This window comes from Taudactylus pleione, unplaced genomic scaffold (genome assembly GCF_031769625.1).
Source record: "Taudactylus pleione unplaced genomic scaffold, aTauple2 ptg000154l, whole genome shotgun sequence".
NCBI classification, from domain to species: Eukaryota; Metazoa; Chordata; class Amphibia; order Anura; family Myobatrachidae; genus Taudactylus; species Taudactylus pleione.
The window spans coordinates 33,363,201-33,385,423 of NW_028284556.1; the positions used below are offsets into that span (position 1 = coordinate 33,363,201).

General features: G+C 40.4%; 1 protein-coding gene across 11 annotated transcripts in view; it reads left to right on the forward strand.

Moving 5' to 3' along the window:
- The window catches only part of BIRC6 (baculoviral IAP repeat containing 6), a 403,615-nt gene that overhangs the window by 340,389 nt on the left and 41,003 nt on the right, over positions 1–22,223 (forward strand). For all 11 annotated transcript variants that reach the window (XM_088474413.1, XM_088474414.1, XM_088474417.1 and 8 more), the window contains one exon: positions 17,249–17,459. In XM_088474413.1, coding sequence (XP_088330539.1) covers positions 17,249–17,459 — 211 coding nt within the window. The remainder of the gene's footprint in view (positions 1–17,248; positions 17,460–22,223) is intronic.

The following is a 22,223-nucleotide window of genomic DNA, read 5'->3' on the forward strand; positions in this document are numbered from 1 at the left end:
TTGTCTTTTTGGAACAATTTAAAGTTGCATCTATAAGGTGCTTTTGGGGGAAGGGGGGTGGTGGACGAAGTGTTTTTCTTTTAAGTAGTATATGGGCTCGATTCAATTCAGTGCAATGCTGTACATAGCCCCGGTAGGGAGCTCCTGTGGCTGTTCAATTCACGGCGCTGTTTAGTCCGACTAAAGGATTTCTTAGTGTTCAGTCTAGGTCCGGCGGCATGCAGGGCCCCCCGACCTAAAGCTAGGGTACATCTGCACCCGCCCGAAAAGGGGGCGTGGCCAATGAAAAGGGGCCATGTCTTTGATGCGTCCCCTCTTCGTCACTCTTGGGGCCGTGCCCGACACTTACAGACATGCCGGGCAGCACCCAAGCACTGCGGTCAATGTGAATGGATGCTGCTCTGCCGTTTTCCCCACCTGCGGGACACTGCGGGCCTCGGGTGGAGGACAGAACCCGCAGGCTGTTTCAGAGGGGCACTGCGCTGGAGGGCAGGGTGCTTTCTGCCCTTCAGAAATAGGGCAGGGCGCTGCGCCCCGCTGAAACAGCCTAGCGGGAATTCTATTTCTCTCACCCCCCTGAGGGTGCGCTGAGAAATCAGACAAAAGTGCCAGCTGCGATGCTGTTTTCCGGCTTAGCACAGCGCTAACAGCCGTGTGGCCGGCACTTTAATCGCCACCAAACACCCATGTTAAGTCGCGATAACCAGGATTCTCCAATTTAACAGCGTGCTGAATTGAAAAGCCCCGTGGCTATTCAGCATCACGCTGAATTGAATCAAGCCCAATGTTTGAAAACAGTATTTTTCCATTATTGAATATTCTGTGTGACCCTGCATGTGTGCCTTGTATCACTCACCACGCTCTATGGGCATTCACACTAAGTTATCCTATTTTATGCTGGTGAGAAACAACAACATGTTATTTACAGCCTCTATCTAAAAGCCTCCTGAAAACTTACATCTGTCTCATTGATCTCTATAATTACCCTTAGCTTAGTATAGACTTTAGCTAAACATATTTGCTGTATGCAGTAAATATTCTGATATTAAGAGGATTTCTTATGTTGTTGGCAATATCTGAATTTATTGTTCTGTGAGGGCGAAAATGTAACCTGCACAGGATTTAAATAAGGTGTTTAATTGTGCATGTTAATCTGATCATCCCTGCTGCAAAAATAAATAAAAGTATACATTACACTTCATTTCAGTTAAAATTATAGTAGATTAATTTACCGTGTGCCAATTATCGTAGAACAGAAAATGTGTTTTTCTTTGCTGTCCATGTTCACTATTACACAGTGCAACCAAATTAATAATCTCCAAAATTTACCCACCTATCTTATCGAATTCCCTTCCAAACGTCTACATTTTGTAAAGGGGGTTTGTTATGGCCTTAATCTAAAATTTTTGTTTTTTTTGTTGTTAAGGGCACAGGAACTAAAAATTTTAATAATCTGTTCCTGCTCCATCATTGTTATGGCCTTAATGATCTATAATTTCTTTTTGTTGTTGGGGGCACAGGAACTAAAAATGTTAAATTTGTTACTGCTTCCCTCACTGTAGCCTTAGGCCAGTTATTGCTGTCCCTGTAACCCATGTGTTTGGACACATTTATAACCATAGTAGAGGTGAGATAGGTGTGATGTTTGGAAATGTACCATAAAAAAATAAATTTTATAGGCAGTTTTATTGCAATATGTTAAAATGGCTGTGTCAAACAATAGATCTGATATGTAGGAAAATGGGTTACAATATCAAAGGTAAAGCTGACCATACACGGTGCGATATGCACCGTGCGACGCGACGAGGGATCGACGTCCAACATATCGAGCGGTCCCCGCGGGGATCGGGTGGCCGACTGCCCGATATGCCAGCTCCCCCCGCATAGCACTGCATCCCCTGATCGACTGAACCTGCAGTAAGATCTGGGGGCGCGATGTACGAAACAGACAAATTATATACTGTAATAGCCAAAGTATTTGTCAAACTTTATCTGTCCAACTTGTTATTAGTGTTGTCCCTTTTTTGGGAGTAGGCATGAATGGATTTTTAGTATACCTAATTTGGTGTTTTGCCGTGGTAACATCTAACAAATGTTTGCAAACTGTGAACATTGACTTACATTATATAGTCTACAGAAGTACAAATTAACAGCTAATCAGGGTCTATCAAAGAGAAGCTTCACAACATTACCAGACAGGCTGCTTAATATTCTGCAAGACACATCCTAGAAATCAGCTCTTCATGTTAATTCAGTAGGCTTGCTGCAGAAGCGCCTCTAGTTGTAATGAATCTCGTGGATTGAAATAACAATGATATTGGAGGAAGCTTGCAAGGTTTAAAGTTTTTCACCATATAGACTATCTTAAGACGATGAATTTTAAAATAAGTTAACTGTGAAATAAATGTGTCTTGGATAACTCTGCAATACCATATTTTTGCTAATTTAGTACAGTAAGACCTTTGTCACCCTTAATGGGAATAATCCTGTTGTCGTGAAAGTGTTCCCTGAAGTGGGCTAGGCTTACAATATGCGTTTCAAAGCCACACAAATAATGAAAATATCAATATATACAAAGCTTGTTTTGAGTCTCATATATCTTATACAAGCTTTAAAAATTATAGTGCTTTTTTCCAGTAGCCATGAAGCGCTCCTGAGTACAGAAGTGCATCAGGGGAGTTCAGACGTCAGACGTGCTGCTGGTAATAGAGTCCATATTGCACCCACTCACTTGTCAGTTATAGCCTCGGATTCCAGTGCTACAACCTGGAGCCATTGCAATATGTTCCTGGTTCTGTAATCATTGAATCAGTGCTCATTCTGAACACATCTTGCACAGTGTTTGTATTTACTTGTTCCATTGTCTGTTAAGAAGATGTGTGCATTCTACATTAAAAAAATATGCAAAAGCATGGTGCAGTCCTATAGTCAGTGAACTCTCCATATGTTTAACTATCAAACCCTCCTTTATGCAGGCCTTATTACAGTTGTGACAGCAGTATATAGTGAATGCCAAGGAGGGTGGGTAACTGACACTGTGAAGAGCAAATTAAAGAAATGCGCTGTGCCTCAAAACTTTTGCTGGGGTTATACCATTGCTTCTGTATTATGTATTAACCAATTGAAATTTCACAGACTACACTCACACGTTTTACCTGCAATTCCTTGGAAGAGTGATGCACTAAAAATAACTAGAACTTCAAAAACCGTAACAAATATTTTTGGACATCTTATTGCTTAATAAAACAGTTGTATTGGAGCTTTAGAAATGTGTAATTGCACCAAACCTCCACATTCGTGCAGCAATTGAGTTGGCCAATTTGGTCGTTTTACAAATATTGGGTGCAATTTTCTAAATGTACTAGCACCCATCCCGATTACAGCATGTACAGTCATCTCTAGCTACTGTAGTTCAACTCCAAGGGGTATTGTTGTTCATCCCAAGCAAATATGTCCATTTCTGTAACAAATGCATTTAGCTTTAGTTGCCATTGATGCAGATGCTTTGACCATGCAGGTTGCGTTCTACAGACTGACTTGATGAAGCTAGAACTCGGTGATTTCCAAATCTTATCACATAAGTGGCTAATGAAAAACTGTGGAAATAAAAGCAGTTAAAGAACCGAATACATTATGTTGGTTGGAAAGTGCAGCAGGGATAAATTATGCACCATGTAGTAATAAATTTGGGTTTTAACAGTTTTCTTTTACAAAGTGCCTCCTTGTGTTAGTGACACAGAAGCATGTTTTACTCTGCTTTTACAATACCTGTTTGCCTGGAAGCAGCTGCGAGTTTAAAAGCAGTGTTGCTTGCACCTTAGTTGTTGCAAGGACTTTGAATGCTGACCACTGCTTGTCAGTGCTAGCTTGCCAAGAACTTGGCATTTGCACTGCCTGATGTGTCTAGGCCGACTGATTGTTACACATAATGAGGATAATTGTGCGCAAGTCTATTGCGCAGACTGTTTTGATATTTTTCACGCTTCGCGTGCTCCATAGTCTAGTGTATACATTTTACAGGCAATTCAGCCTAGATACTTACAATTCTGCATATGGGCGATAATCCACATTCAGTGTGCAAGTGTAATTGCGGTTGACTTGTGCACAACTTTGAATCAGCCCTAATATGCACAGTGAACACTCTCATACATAATAAACAGCCAGACATTTTTGGAATGCAACTACCCAGTGACATTGATCTCCATTTCAAAGGTTCCCAAACTCTGCCATTACTGTACAAGTTTTAAGGAGATCCATGCTTGAGTCCAGAAAGTTAAATCAAATTGACTGAGGTGCTAATTAAGTCACCTGTGCAAAAGCATGGATATACTTAAAACATGGACTGTATTGGCGGAGTTGGGGAACCTCTGCTCTATTGAATGAAAAGATTGCAGCATTTTCACTGGAATTGGTTTAGGTTGCAAAATGGCTGCTTCCATGTTATTGGACGGGGGGGGGGGGTGAAGTGTACCTTTAGTCACCTGCTAATGATGCTAGATATTCCCATATGCCTGCATATGTTTCAGAGAGATTTATTAATTACTGTATACATTTGATTATTTAATAATGCAGGCATCTTGGTTTCATTTACAGAATTTGTTCCGTTGTGTTAAGAGGGAATTACACCTTGAAATTGCTGAGGCAATAGTTACAACAAAAGTGTATGAGGAAACTAGATAAAATTAAAAATCATGCCTGATATTTTATACCAAATTGCAAATGGCATAATCTCTTTCTGAGTGTGAATGTGTCAGTTTCCAGATTTCTCATTTTCTAATTGAGATGCTTTGTGAATATGGGGAATAGAACAAAATTGTTTAATTTCCGTTGTGACATGATTTATAATATTTCAGCTAATCATGGCAGACACTTATAACCATTGAATTCAGTTGTACAATCTTTGCGCTGTATATTACTTATTTCTATTCATTAAATCTATTTGGACCTGTCACAATGATTCATTTTATTGTTCCTGCAGCCTATCCATGTACAACTGTTAGAACGCTGACTTTTTACTTTGCATGGAATAAAGTACTATTGGAATGGGTTGAATGCTTTTATTATTTGTATCAGTAATATCATCATTGTTACAGGTGACCTGTCTTCCCCTCCCCTTCTAACTAATGCCACTTATTTTAAAACCTGTCCACAAAATACAGATTTCCCCAAAACCTATTTCATGGTCTAGCCCAGTTCCTGATCAAGTCAGTAGAATGTGGGAAAAATATACTATGAACATTTTTACCTAATCTAATTGGGCTATGGAAGCCGGCACAAAGCCACCATTTTTTGTTGAAAATATTTTGGATACCTAGTGTAATCTAGCAAGAGTGAAGCCAAAGATTCTTAAGTAGTTCTATACAGAACAAAAATGCTAAATTTCAGTTTAATTATATAAGACAGTGTCCCTTTAAAATACTTCTTTGTGGGGAAGTGTTTTTGTTTTGGCTACGACAAGTTCTCTCTCCATTTTATACCTCCATATTTTTAAACCTCAGTAGGACTTGGGAAACCAATGTGACTGCCACTAGACATTGACTGAGCCTCAGGGAGTCGCAATCTTTGACGTTTTAGACACACATCGGCAAATTCATGTGATGAAGAGTCGTGACTTATGAGTTTAAAATGCAGCAGAGCATAAAACGTGTGGAACTGACTTTATAGCCAGAAGCACACAGAACCATATTCATATGTTTGGCAAGGTACAGTTCTGATGGCTGGGAAAGCCTGCGGTGCTGAATTATTTAGTAACGGTGGGAGGAAAAGCTGAGGCCTTCAGGAAATGTACTACCTGAGCTATTTTATGTGTCTAGCAACTGTGCCGAGTTTAAAGCTTTTAATTAGAAATGAGAAAACTTTGTATTGTACTGTGCTTTTTACCCTGTGGTTTCACAGTGTACTGTAGCAGCTATACATTTCTGTTACTCATGGAAGTGTTCCTGCTGTGTCTTGCTATTACACAACTTGGAAATGTTAATGAGTTCCTTAACAGCACAGCGATATGTGCGTATGCCGGCCTGCAAGAGTTGTTCCTTATGAGAAGACACTTTTTTTTTTTAGGATGACTTTGTTTTAAAATAAAATATGCGGAAGAAAAGGTTATCGCTACATCTTTAAACGTGATTATTGAAATATAACTGGCAGGTCCAATTACATTAATGTGGAACGTGTACAGTGGTTGCTGAGGCGTATTCTCCTTTTGTGTGGCTTCAATGTAACCGGATTGCTGTACTCATCCAATTAAGTTGTATTCAAAATGTTAAACGGTTTGGAAAAAGATGTTTGCACTGCTCAATATTATCCATTTAACAGTCCATTAGGTTTGGTTCTGCTTTTTTTTTATATATTTCGTAAGATTGCAGTGGGAAGGTTTCTTCAAAGGACCAAGAGTAAACTATTGCATCTTTTATATATACTTCTAGTTAGAAATAAGTACGTTCAGGAAAAATCGAAGATTATGCAAATTGTAACGCCTTAACTGTGAATAAATTACAGTTCCCAGTATGCTGTACTGGCATTTGGCTTTTAGCTGTCAATGTTTGCAGAGCACGGATGGTGTAGTGGTTAGCATTAGTGCCTCACAGCACAGATGTTATAAGTATAATTCCCAGTCATGGTCCAGACGTGTGGAATTTGTATGTCCGTGCTGTGTATGCGTGGGTTTCCTTCAGGTGCTCAGGTTTCCTCCCACACTCTAAAAACATACTTGTAGGTTAATTGACCTCTGACAAGAAAATTAAACCTAGTGTGCGTGTCCCCATGTTAAAGCATACATAGATTATGACATCCACCTGGGCAGAGCTTGACGTAAATGACTGATATTTATATAGCACACACATTACACAGTGCTCTACAGAGAATAACTGTTAATAACTAAATAGCCAATTCTCTGAAGTATTCCCATTATTGTACACATAATGGGAGGGAATTTGTTTTCTCGCACTTGTAGCTCCCGTCTAAACTGACGGGCGATTTTGAATTGTGCCGCGGGCGCCCATTACTGAACATATCACCCCCAAATGCACAGGAATTAACCCTGTAAAACCGCTAAACGGTCAAATTACTGGACGTGATGAGTTTAGGTGCCCAAAGCCCGACTTTAGGCTGTTTTCTGCCTGCTTCCTAAGGAGAGTGCGAGTAGAAATAATGGGTGCCAGTGGCACAACAATTTAATACCTTGGTGGGACCTGCAGGCGCGATAAAGCAACTGAATTCCCCCCAATTTGTTTTTATATATAATATATGCCCATTTAGAGTTATTTACAAAATACACTTGGACTTAAACACCTAAACAGAACCTGAAATATGACTGTATATGGTTGATTCTCACATTTCTAGCATCTGAAAGATCTTCACAGTGGTCTCCTGCTATGTCTTTCATGTAAAAGGTATTGTAAAATGATTGTTATCTTTGATATGTGAAAACAGAATATGCCATTTAGTATGTTGCTGTGTCTACATGTTAATCGTCTTCTGGCTTTTCGTTTAATAGCTTTATAGACATTTTTTGGTTTAATGTGGCTAAATATTTAATAGCTAATGAGGGCAAGCTAGGTGTTGGAACTTTAATTTTTGCACAAGTAAATTGTCTGTTTAGTTGCCCTCTATTTCAGTGAGAAAGCTGGTAATGGCTAAATCAATTTGTATTAGGGATCGGGAATAAAATATGAACATTGTATACTCCATTTACAGCATCCCTTTACCATGAGTGATGGCTTCCCTTTAATCTTTTCTGCTGTGTAATGTATAGATATCTGTACCTTGTCCACGTTTCATGGAAGGAAAACATTCCAAGGCTTTAAAAATGTCAGTTTTCTTGATGAAACAAATAAAATAAGCATAGAAAAGCAATATCTGTCCAGTCTCATTTTTACGCAAGGAATCTGTGGTGGTAGCTTGTATGGGGTCTTATAGCCTGGAGCTGTTCAAGATGAAATAGGTATGTCATGAAGTTAATAATAATGCTGGCTTCAGAGGGAAGGTCTGATTGTGGTCACGAGTCTCTTCATACGTATATTCCTTTGCAGTTTTTATGTATACTGCTGTTTTATACTTGTGAAAGCATCACATTCAGCTTTTGATATGTGACACCACAAGTATGCTCATGTTCAAAGAAGATTATTATTTCTATGGATAGTCATCCGTGTTCTCCCCAAAAATGTTTCCAGCCGGGTGGCATCAAGAAGTAGCCGGGGGGGCCTTCGCAATTATGCGCGCGCTGGGAAAAGTGGTATCTCCCTTACCAACAGGTCTCAGGCTGCTCCCCCACTGGCTCTCAGTCAAAAGTGCCCATTATGCAGTGCCCCCTGTAGTTATCCCTATATGCAGTGCCCTTTATACAGTGCCACCTGTAGTTTTCCCCTTTATGCATTGCCCCATGTACTTTTGCTTTGCCCTTATGCAGTGCCCCCAGGCTGAAGTAGTGCCCCCAGACTGGTCCCTTATGTAGTGCCCCCCAGCTTAAATAGTACCCCCAGACTGGCCCCTTATGCAGTGCCCCCAGGCTTAAATAGTGTCCCTTATGCAGTGCCCCCAGGCTGGCCCCTTATGCTGTGCCCCCAGGCTTAAATAGTGTCCCTTATGCAGTGCCCCCAGGCTTAAATAGTGCCCCTTATGCAGTGCCCCCAGGCTTAAATAGTGTCCCTTATGCAGTGCTCCCAGACTGGCCCCTTGTGCAGTGCCCCCAGGCTGGTCCCTTATGCAGTGCCCCCAGGCTCAAATAGTGCTCCTTAGGCAGTGGCCCCAGACTGGTTCTGGTCCCAGCCCAGAACTTACCTTAACTTGCTCACCGCTTGTGCTCCCACTCCCGCTGCCTCGCTCTGACTGGATCTAACTAGATCCAGCAGGTGCGCGGGGCAGGCTCCTCACGTCATGACATCACCCGCTCAGTGCATCACTGGGAACTCTTGCCTCTGAAGTGATCGAAGGCTTCTTTAGCCTCCGATCACTTCAGAGGCCAGCGTTCCACAGCAGGGATCGGCTGTTTCTGCCGTGTGATGTGCCCGCAGAAAACAGCCTGGGGAGAACACTGGTCATGATAATAGCCACATCACCCAAAACACAGTTTAATGGTAAACCTATTCTTTCCAGGAGTATTTCAATTCTCCATGGCAGCTATTACAGCGAATAGCTTTCCTTCTAGACAGGGGCGTAGGCAGGGCGGTTCCACTGCCTACACCCCAGGCGCCTTACTTACCAGAGGGCGCCCTGCAGTCGGACTCCGGAGCAGCTGTCAAGTAGCTGACAGCCTGTGCTGGGTCCACAGCAGCGTTCTGTCCTGCCTTCCTGCTCTAGTGAGAGACTCCTGGTCACTAGAGGAGCTTGTGCTGAGCGCTGATTGGTGGAGCTCAGCACATGTTCATCTGACCCCAGCAGGGGGCTGGGCTACAGCAGCATGTCGAAGAAGAAGCTGCAGGGTCCACATTAAGGTAAGAGAGGTACCCCAGTTATGTCTATCACCCTCCCTGCCTGTATGTGTGACCCTTCCTGCCTGTATGTACTGTATGTGTGTCCCGTGTGATAGCACGCTCATGCTCCGGGCACCCTGGCCACATGCTACGCCTCTGCTTCAAGACACAGGATAGATTAAAATTTTAAAAAAAGTTCCCCTGAAAGATGTGTAATGCAGCTCTTCCTTTTCTGCTGTGTCTTTTTCTTTCTTTTATACGGTATGTCAGGCACAGGGGCTTACCTCTCGTATTGGTGCCTGTGATGCACGCATTTAAATGCTGCAAGTGGTGGATGCGCTACCCCGGGCACCAATTTCCTACCTCCAGGAACAGATAGCATGTGCTAGCCATATCATTGGAGAAGCATCAGGCAAACTAAAAAGTTAACTTAATTGCTCCCAACATTGCCTTGCACACATGGGGGAGGAATTCGGAAGCAGGATGGAGCATGAGCCCAAACAGCTTATCTACACCTGATCAATGTAAGTTATGGGTGTTTAAATGTGGACACATTTTCAATCCCATGGAAGTTTCAGCTTGTTTATGCCTTTCCCCAGTTTCATCTCTCATGCTAAGGAAGATCAAAAAAAAATTTAAAAAAAGAATCGATAGCAATCCTCCAATTTTGGACATAGAGGGGTATTCAATATGAAACGTTAACTTCACTGTCGAAGTTAACGTTTCATATCGGAGTTTTTACCTGCGTTAAAGTATCGGGCGCGCTCCCGCTTATCCCCGTATTCAATATAAAATTAACGAAAAGGGGAAACTCCGAAGTTGGATTTGCGTAAAGTTACGAATTTTTCCTTAAAAAAATTGTAAGACCCCCCTACAGTTGTAAAAACATGGGGGATCACTATGGGTACCCTCATTTTAGCCTTTAATTGAAAGTCAGGGATTTAAATAGCCGCAGCAGGTGTTTTTTTTTCCCGACATTGAAGAAGTGTTGCAGAAGAGCACTTAGGTTATTTCTTTCGTTTTTTTAAGTGGTCCCATCAAATTTGGGGTACATGAAAATGGGTACTAGCATATTTTTATGTCCCTAACGTAAGTTTTTAAAAATTCTGCATTTGTGCACCTGCCGCTATAAATCTATTCTAGAAAACGCCTGCCGCATACTTGCAGAATAGCCCTGAACCTATTGTTATACAATTTTTTCCCATTTTTTTTTTTTTTTCACCACAATTTTTAAAATCATTTTTTGGGGTGTCCCTATTTTTTTTTTTCAACTTTTTTGACACAGTTCTTTTTTAAATGTCATTCTTAGGGGTGCAGGCTATGTTTTTTAAGCCTGCACCCCTAAACCCCAATTCTGCACTTTTTTTCGACACCTATTCAATGGTGAAAAGTTATCCCCGTTTTTTATCAAAGACTTTTCAAAACTGCGATAAGTCTTTGAAATTGAATACGGTGTAAAAGTAAAACCTGCGATAATGACGTCATACCGCCGATATTAACGCAAAAACAATGTTTTCGCTCCCATATTGAATGCCCCTGATAGTGTCTGTAGTTCCCATTAGTTTGGGAGATGTTTCAGGATGCATCTCTACCTATTTGTCCAGATTTATTGCTTCAGAGCCCAGTGTAAATGTGCAGTCATTACAATTAATGACATAAGGGGCTATTCAATTGGGCGCAGGGTTTTAAGCACAAAAGACCTAGCGCTCCATTTTGGCTTACCGTGGGTGAGCATGCTCCCAATACCAGTGGTATCCAATTTAAAAAAAAAATGCCTAGAGAAATTTTTTTAAGCAGAAAACCCTGTGCAAGAAAAATAATAGATACTGGTCCGGTGTTCCCCACAGCTCCCAGTCATCTCCCCTCCATCTTTGCACTGGGGAAGGGGGCTGCTGGGAGATGTAGTTCTCTCTGCTTCTGTCTCTCTTGGGGGGGTGTTGCACACACCTGGGGGTCACACACTTATACACACCGCTGCTCCAGAAGATCGGATACCGACATTGTAGGAAGAAGACAGTGCTTTGCAAGGTAAGTAATTACTGACTAATTATCAATTGGAAGTTTCCAATTTCGTTAATTAGTCATTAGGGGGGTGACGCAGGGGTCCCAGAGCAATTCCCGATCATTTTTACTAAAACTATGGATTCTAGGTAAAATTGCTTCGTGCTCTGGGGCTGCAAGGAAGAAAAAACTCACGCCGCTCAAAATTTTAAAAACTTTGCACCTAAAGGCCCCCATATATCAGAGATTGAGTGCAGCAATTTACAATCGATTGTGTATAAAAATCTTTCCCTTTTTCAATCGATTGCAAATTGCACGATTGCTGCAATCAATCTCTGATGTATGGGGGCCTTAATTGAATAGCAAAGATCCTCGCAGGTGTGGGATTTTTGTTATTCTCACACCTAATTGCATACCCCCCATAGAAATTGTCCAGAAATCAAGGAAGATCCCAATTCATAATCTACTCTCTCCAACAAGCAAGGAGGAATAACTCATCAGTCATTTATTACAGGAGTTTGGAACAGATTTATTACATAGTGTGAATCAAAATTGTATCCAACTAAAATAACTATTTCACATATCCTAAACATTCTACAGCTTGAGTATTCAGCATGTGGCATTCCAACTGTAAAGGAATGCTGGGATGTGTAGTTCCACAGCAGCTGGAGGACCGCATGTTGAATACCCCTAGAATAGGGAACAGGTGCGCTCAATTTAACAGACTAGTTGAATTTAGAGAGGTTAGTGGTGACCTCAACAGAAAGCTGCTCCGGTTTTTGATTGCTCACTGGTTCAACATGACTGAGTGTTTGTTATTGTAAATGTTGAATAGCCCTGTTTTACAGGATGAACTCCACACCCAAAGTTCATCTTCATTTCATATTAACCAGGAGGTTTATGTACCATTCGGGGGAAATATTTACATAACTTAGAAGGAAAGCTATCCATTGTAATGGCTGCCTTGATGCATTTGCCAATGGGCTTGTCAGACATGCTCAAAACCTGTCCAGTAGTTTTCAATGTGGTCATTAACAGACAAGCCAATCAGGCAATTGGACAATGTGCACTAATAATTGAATTTTCAGTTTGCCATTATCATTGTGTATATTTTTATGATTTTTTTTTTTTTTTTGTTATTTTACAATTAAGCAATCCCACTTTGGGTCAGTTATTCATTGTAATTTAACGCTTTGTTTTCCTGTGTTAAGAGGCTAGACAGTCTCTGAATCCTCCTGGTCTCCTATGCAGCAGTATGGTGCACAATGCTAACACTTAATAAATTAAAAACATTTACAGTATTTGTCTCTGTCATGTTTAAAAGAAAAGTGTGGTCCATTTCTATGACTATATACATCTTGTTAAATGCATATTTTAATGAGAAATATTGCAATTAACACATTGGATGACACGGGTCAAGTGATACCTTCAAACCATTTTGTTGGTAAAAGTTCTTTAAATGTTTTTATCAAGAAGTGTGGAGTCCATTAAAGGATATCCTTTTTTATTTGCACTTTTAGTATCTGAAAGTCTTGGCTATTTCTTTACTATAATGTGACCAGCAATTTAACATTCTTTCTATGGTCTATGCATTTGTTAGTTTATGGATTGAGGTGGGGAAGTCCAGACTCCTGAAGCCACCCTGATATGCCTTCATATAAGCAATTGTGTTTAAACAACTTTTTCACTTGGCATGATGTGATATTAGGGGAATGGTACCATGTGGTTCTGCAAGAGCAGATGGATTCCACTGGCAACCAGAAGGCAGCCATTTACAAGCACAATCATTAGAGCTGTGTAGGGCCAACCTCTCTTTTGCACCTCTAGTAAATCATAAGCTACCTACAATATGGATGCAGGCTTTCACAAATTGTCCATAATATATGTGGTTGTCATGACTGTGGTCTGTATTTCAGCCAGGCATATTATTCATACTAAACCTTATTTTGTGTATGCAATTGCTTTTAATTTATATATATATATATATATATATATATATATATATATATATATACACACATATACGCACACAGTACCAGTCAAAAGTTTGGACACACCTTCTCATTCAATGGTTTTTGTTTAGTTAAATTATTTTCAACATAGTAGATTAATACTGAAGACATCAAAACTATGAGAGAACACATGGAATTATGTTGTAAACAAAAAAGTGTTACACAAATCATAATTCGTTTTAGATTCCTCAAAGCAGCCCCCGTTTGCTTTGATGACAGCTTTGCACACTCTTGGAATTTTCTCAATCAGCTTCATGAGGTAGTCTCCTGGAATGGTTTTGAATTAACAGGTGTGCCTTGCCAAGAGTCATTCTGTGGAATTACTTGCCGCCTTAATGTGTTTGAGAGACCATCAGTTGTGTTGTGCAGAGGTAAGGTTAGTACACAGTGGACAGCACTATTTCACTACTGTTGTAATCCATTTTATGGCACCAACCACTCAACTCGGTAAAGAGAAACGACAGTCCATCAAACGCTATGATGAAACTGGCTCTCATGAGGATCGCCCCAGGAAAGGAAGACCAAGAGTTACCTCTGCTGCAGAGGATAAGTTCATTAGAGTTACCAGCCTCAGAAACCGCTACTTAACAGCACCTCAGATTAGAGACCACATAAGGTCTTCACAGAGTTCAAGTAGCAGACAAATCTCAACATCAACTGTTCAGAGGAGGCTGTGTGAATCCGGCCTTCATGAGGATGAACAACAAGAAGAAGAGAATTGTTTGGGCCAAGAAACACAAGGAATGGACATTAGACCAGTGGAAATCTGTACTTTTGTTCTGATGAATCCAAATTTGAGATTTTTGGTTCAAACCGCCGTGTCTTTGTGAGACCAAGAGAAGGTGAGCGGATGGTTTCTGCATCTGAGGTGACCACTGTGAAGCATGGAAGAGGAGGTGTGATGGTGTGGGGGTGCTTTGCTGGTGACACTGTTGGTGATTTATTCAAAATTCAAGACACACTTAACCAGCATGGGTACCACCGCATTCTGCAGCGCCATGTCATCCCATCTGGTTTGCGCTTACTGGGACCATCATTTGTTTTTCAACAAGACAATGACCCCAAACACACCTCCAGGCTATGTAAGGGCTACTTGACCAAACAGGGAAGTGATGGAGTTCTGCGTCAGATGACCTGGCCTCCACAATCACCCGACCTAAACCCAATTGAGCTGGTTTGGGATGAATTGGACCGCAGAGTGAAGGAAAAGCAGCCAACAAGTGCTCAGCTCCTCTGGGAACTCCTTCAAGACTGCTGGAAAACCATTACAGGAGACTACCGCATAAAGCTGATTGAGAGAATGCCAAGAGTGTTCAAAGCTGTCATCCAAGCAAAAGGGGGGCTACTTTGAGGAGTCTAAAATATAAAACATATTTTGATTTGTTTACCACTTTTTTTGTTTACATCATAATTTTGATGTCTTCAGTATTAATCTACTACGTTGAAAATAATTTAAATAAACAAAAACCATTGAATGAGAAGGTGAGTCCAAACTTTTGACTGGTACTGTGTGTGTGTGTATGTGTATATATATATATATATATATATATATATATTATGCACGCACGAGTCACGTTATGACCACTGCCTACATTTTAAGTCGGCAGTGCGTAGCCCATGAAAGTAAGTCAGGTGCCATGCGCTGGCTTGGTGGGTATATAAGGTGTGCAATAGGACATCTACACACAGATCACTCATTGCTGTCATGGGTAAAAGGGGCGATTTATCAGTTGAAAAAAGGGATGATTGACTTTCGGGCCAAGGATGGCAGTATTCCTGAAACAGCGCGGTTTGTGAACTGTTTGCGTGCTGCTGTGGTGAAGGTGTATCGTGACTGGACAAATGGCACCATTGCAAATAACAGACGAGAAAACTGCAGAGCACCACGTGCCATTAATTCCTCAGACTTTAATCCATTTGAGCATCTGTGGGACCACCTCGATTGTTAGTTTGTTCTATGGATACTCCACCACGCACCCTCCAGCAGCTGTGGGATGCACTGCAGTCAGCATGGCTCCAGATACCTGTGCCAACGGGTTGGGTATGAAATAACAACGGCTTAAAAGCTGCCGATTCAAATCCCGACAAATCAAAATCCAGACGCCGGCTGGTAAGTATATTTAACCCTCTCATCTCCCGCCCCCCAACCCTTGGGGGTGCCTAAGACTCCGGGGGTGGTGCCTAACCCTAAGTCCCCCCCGTGGTCCCTAACCCTAAGTCCCCCCCCGTGGTCCCTAACCCCCCTCCCCCACCCTAAACCTAACCCTCCCTTAGTATGGTGCCCAACCCTAACCTCCACCCAGTGATGCCTAACCCCCCCCCCCCCCCCCAGCCTAAACCTAACCCTCCGGGGGGGGGATGCCGATCCTTAAGTCCCCCCCCCCCGGGGTGCCTAAACAACCCTCTCCCCACGCGGCTAACCGCTTGTAATGCCTGGCGTACCTAGGTTCGGTATGCCGGGCGTCGGGATTTCTGCGTGGGGCTAATGATGGGCGTTGGTATTTAGACGCCTATCTTTAGTCCCATGCCGGGTTTTCAGTTTCGTGATTCTGGCGGTCGCCATTTTGACCGCCGGCATCCTGATTACATCCCGTGCCAACCTACCCGCACCTTATGAGTCACTCCCAGCCCATCTAGCTACTAGCTGGTGGTCATAATAATGTGACTCGACTGTGAAAACATTCTACTCCAAAATAAAACAAATACAAACACCAGTTACCCTACATATTTTACTATTAAAAACATATTGGATTTACACATTTTACTATTACTATATCCATCTAACATTTGTCTATTTTTTTACAATATATTGGTATATCAAAGTGTACAGGGCTACTTGTGGTTACTAAACATATATAGCCTACTGTATGTAGATGGTATTGATTACGTTTGTGCAGTTTAACAGTGATAAAATCTTACATTGTGCTATACAGTACTGTGTTCTTATACAGTGCCTGTATTCATTTTAACACTGATAACTAGTAATTTGTGGTGCTTGAGGCAAAGGGATAAAGCAGCTTACACAAGGTCACAGCATTGTGTTTGAGATTTGCTAACAATTACTACAGTGGCTCTAAAATCAATGTGAACACCAATAAAGTATTTTGTGTGATGCAATAACTGGTATTAGTAACATACCTTAGCAAGGTTAAGGTGCGTATCCACATAGCGATTCTGACAGGCGATTGTACGATAACGACGTAGTTATGCAATTGCTGGAAAATCGCGATAGTATTGGGCAGTTAAATGTCTAGAATGACCAGCAAGGCGAGTGCCCGCTGGTTGTTTTAGACATCTATCATCGCCCATACATGCTGGTCAACAGGTTCAGCATGTACGGGGATGATGGATGTGCGCTACACTGAATGGGAGAATGTTCAGTGTAGACACATCACACAGATGGAAGCGACAGCACGATTATAATGTCGTAATCGTGCTGTCGTTTCCATGTCTGGTAGTGGATTCGCACCTTTAGGGTTGGCATACAAGCAGCTATAATATATAGAAGGAATAATAACCATTATTATTTGTTTAGATTTCATCTACATAAACTTTTTTTTCTCGTAATTAGGGCTGCTTGTGGAGAGGAAGTTCTATTCCTATTGCAGTATGTTCTGTGCTCAGGCTTCCGCTTTGATAATATAGAAATAGTCCTTTTATGAAACCACGAGTTCATCGATCAACTCATTTGCAAACGAACAATGAATATCTGCTGTGATGGAATTATGTTTGTGATTATTAAACCTTGTCACACAAGTCAGTTGACAATATTCCAAAACTTAGTTCTTAATTAGAATATTTTTTTTTTTTGTATTTCCTATTTCATAGTGTTGGATATGGCCAGACATGTGCCATTGTATCGAGCTCTGCTGGAGCTGCTCCGAGCCATCTCTTCGTGTGTAGCGCTAGTACCACTGCTGCTTCCCCTTACTGGGGTTAATGGAGAAGAGGAAGAAGAACAGATGGAATCACAAGCATCTGTGGGCACCTTACTGGCAAAAATGAAAACCTGTGTTGATACCTACACCAACAGATTAAGGTGCAGTATGCTGTTGATATTCACATGTTGAGCATGACTATAATAATGCTTCCTAAAGGTTTTCTATATCATCTGCAAGATGTTTTACAAGAAATTGTATAAAATGTTAAGAATTGCTAAGAAGCAATCGAGTGGCTCAGAAGTACCACTATTACACTGTTTTTGGATAGTTATTTAGCCTACTGTGTTATATATTCTTATCATTTCCAGTATCTGTATTCAGCCACGTAGTGATTTTTAGCACTTCCACATCAGTTTTTGAAGACCATTTTAGACATATTGCATAATTTATGTAATTAATATGGACAGCTGGATATAATTGCAAATGTTATAAGTAAAAAGAAAACATTTGACATTGGTTTGCCTTAATCTTATGGAAAAAATGGAAATGGTGGTTATGAAATAAAGATTACGCTTTATTTTATTTATTTTTTTAAGTTACACATTTTTGACAGTTTAGCTTTTTCGGAATGCAAAGTATGAATCCCATTTCTTGAAGCAATTTATTTATCTTCAATATGTTTTCCCTGGATTGGACATTAAATTATTTTCTGGGCTGTGTCTAGTATATTGTATAAACTTCTTTGTCACAAGTCTTTTCGCACCATTTAATTTAATTTTTTTTTTTTTCATACACCAACCTACAAGCCAGATAAACAGGCAATAAAGAAAAAATGTATGCACATCAGGTTTAATACAGTTAAGAGCAGAGTAATGTATCATGCATATACTATTTTATGCTGAGATTACAGTGATTGTAAAATAGTTCTCTCCATTTTTCTACATAAAGTTCCTGAAATCGTCAGCAAGGATATAGAAAACTCCAAAAGCTGCTGAGGGATAATTGTGCAAAACACATCCTAAGGGGTCAACGCCATCCTGTTTGAAGGGAGTAGTTTCCAATCCAGTTATAATGGAGACAGGGCCAAGAATGGTCATAACCTTCAAAGTAATCTGATAGATGCGTTTTTTGGTAATAGCTTTAACTGAACCCCTCAACCCAAAGTAATTTAATTTAGCTATTACCCCCAATGCACATACTGTGGAATCCTCTAATTTCTTGAGTGGTTAAAAGATCATAATTTCTATTTTTTTTAATGGCTTACCTTTCTAAATAGTATTTGGGGCTTTTTGACCATTTTAGTATTTTATGTTGAAGACTAGGTAAAACCCAATCCAGCTGAAAAGCAACACAGCATGTTTATACGGAAAAAAAAAAAGTAAAATAAAAGTTGATCTTTCAGGATTTTCCAATACAGCTGTGTTGTGATTCTGACTGAGACACATACACATATGTTACAATTCTCCATGCTTTCAGTAAATCCTTGTTTGTATTCCACATCTCAGCAGTGAATATTAACTTGGTTTCATGCTGACGAGTGATTTCTTTGCTTTTGCCAAAATTGCTCAAGGGTTCTATTGGAGTACTAACCAAAATTAATTGAGGCTTTATGTATGTGTAAATAGCCCTTTTCATCAAAACAACAGCATTAAACATAATGTTGCCATCATAGCTTGCAATTTCAACCATCAAATAGTTAGTCTTACGGTGACTGCTGTTTGCATATTATTTTGCTTTGTCTATTTATATTGCTGTACTATTTGATAATAAAAAAAACACTAAAGTTTATCCACTAGCAAATAATTTACCTAACAATCGCATATTGCCAACAATGTCAGTGGTGAAGTATTTTCTATTCTTTTTGACTAGTTAAAGAACCTTAATAACAGCGATTATGAAGGTAAAATAATAGTACATGTAAGAAAGAAAAGCCATGGCACAAAGATGCAGTATGCTACTGTACATCACGTAGATACATATCCTTGTCACCTTTCCTACATGAAGAAATGTGTATGCATAGGCTGAAAAAATTCATTTTGATAGGAATACATCTATAATTCATGTAGCTCTGTGTAGAAGCATGAATGTCGACGTTTGGCACAAGCTAAATTAACAGTTTAAATTATTAGCTTCTTCTCAGTCCTTCACTTCTGGGTGATCTATTGCAGTGGGAATATTGCTTTGTTTTACAAGGACTGTCAGTTCAAATAATGGTACCTTCTAACGTTATACAGATTACTTTTCCCACATGATTAGAATAACTGCTCAAGGGGGTTTCCCAGTAGTACATATTAATTTCTGCACATACATACACAAACAAACACACAACAAACAGCAAAGCATCAAAAAAATTCTTAACTAGATATATACAGGCTAATAACACATCGGCCACTAACTGGTATCGGTCACCCCCACAATGCATCACACTGAAATCCCTCCATCCAAGCATGAATTACAGAACATATAACTGATTTACACCCTGTGTGTCTGCCTTTTGTGTTTCTAATTCAGTTTACAGCCTGTCAGATAACAATAGAAATCTAAGGACCAGAGTTCCCTTTGCCACATATCCCCCCTAGCATCGGCAAGTAGAGGGCACGGATTTTGCAGAGAGCGCATTCTTTATAGAGAGGGCTTCTGCATGAACCCCTGGTCTGTGCTTCACTGGGAATTGAATGGCTGGAGAGGCAAAAACCATCAGGTCACCTTAGCATTGACCTCCCTGTTGGTATGCATCCAACGAAGGGACACTTGATAGGTTACTAGTATCAGCTCGCGATCAAGTATAATAATGCAGCGTTTCACTGTAGCATACTTTTGTTACCTGGGTAACAGTGTTCTACTGGGAACAGATTCTCTTTACCTTTCACTTAGGACAGTATGGCCCCTAAGCCCACGCTAGAGGCATCCGTTTCTAGAATGGACCTATATTTGAAATCACTTTCTTCGACTGTAGCATCAGAGAGGAGCATAGTGCCGATCATAATTCATGCCAGGCTGCTTCAGCTGCCTCTATCCATGCCAACTTGTCGGGACAATTCTTCCGTAAAATTTCTGTTCACATAGCCACCCATATGGCCAAATGGTTTACAAATCGCTTGCTCTATCCAATTAGCCCCAAGAAAGGCCATAGCGGACTTTTTTTTTTTCTTTCCTGGCTTTGGCCAATGCTGCACTGCCTCTACATTGTCCTACTGTGGTTTTGCTTGGCCTTTACCCACTGTATACACCAAATATTTGGCGTCCTGCGTACCTTACTGCACATATTTCCAGGTTAGCTGTAGAGCCAATAGCACTTAAGATTGCTAGTACAGCCTCGACCTTTGGGGTGTCGGTGTTTGACCACTTATATCTTAAGTTATGACACTACTTTAACAGTCCTATATTCCTAGGCTCCCATTTATGGAGTGTAAGGGACTAGTTTTGCATAGCAGAAGTGTCGCACTGAAATTTTGATCTATAAAGTATCCTTCTCAGTGCCAGAGATACTCTCCTGTTTTCAGTTTATCTGTAGCTCTCCCTTTAAATTGTGGAATCCTCACTGGCTTACACTGTAGATCTTCTTCTTTTTTTTTTTTTTTTTAAATCTTAAGAGTACCATAGTCTATTAAAAGACCATTTTATTTTTCGTTAGCCAAAGTCAGTGTGATGAAATGTGTAGGGCGTGGTTTAGCACATACAAGGTGTTCTCCTGCAAGCTGCTGCTATTTATGTTTGACTCCTGAATCATTGCAAGTCAAATTGCTAACTTTTGCTTATTTATATACTGACAATATATATTCTTTTATCATTTTGTTCTTTTGGTATGCATATGTTGGCTTTACTCTGCAATACACTGTGGTGCGCCACCTTCTTGGTTTCTTTGTAGGATAAATTCATCAGGCGCACTATATATTTGAATTTACTCATTTCTAGGAAGGACTTGCATGTCTACTGTCCAAGGGCAGCACCTCACAATAAGGGAGCTGTGCAAATGTATTTATTATTTATTACTAGTTATTTATATAGCGCACACATATTCCGCAGCGCTTTACAGAGAATATTTGTCCATTCACATCAGACTATAGATTGTTTACAATCTATAGTCCTTACCACATGCTCAAACACACTAGGGTAAATTTTGTTGGGAGCCAATTAACCTACCAGTGTATATTTGGAGTGTGGGAGGAAAGCGGAGTACAAACTGCACACATGTGATTGTCAGATATACTCATACATGCTTAGAATTTTGGAGGACACGACTGGCAAAAAACTCAAGTTTGCCAGAGTAGAAAAGTATTAAATATATTACCTTCCATAAAAAAAATGAAAATCTTGATTCTTGGAAATCAGAGGCCACAGACTTCATTTATCCTCAGAATATCCAAATAGCAGACTTGTATTCTGCTCCGTGTATGACATTCTGCAGTTTTGAATACCTAATGAGTTTATTCAGTACAAAATCATTGCTTGGCATTCATTAGGGAGGCTGTATGACCCTTTTTATACAGATACTAAATTTATTTTTAGCAATTGTCTGCCTTTTTTGAGCGGTACTGCAATTTTCTGTACTTTGTAGGGTCCCCAGCATTAGCATGAAGTGGAGACATCGGCTGAGCTGTCTAGGTGAACATAACTGTAAAGGTGACTGGTTTCTGTTCTCTTTAGTGCCAGAGAAACCAAACAGCTAAAAATGTGATCAAACAAAGTTGTGCATTGACATACTATTGCTGCCTGTTATTAGAAGGGAGTAAATATTAATACTGAAACTCCATTAAAGTGAAGTAAACATGAAGATGAGAAGCATTAGTAACTATATGTAAATGGTTATCTGTGTACAGCCATCCCCCTCCCCATTTTCTGTAGCCCTGAAAACTCGGATAAAGTGTTGGAACAATTTGTAGTGTTATGATTTTTTTATACCCTTAGGGCTAGATTTATTA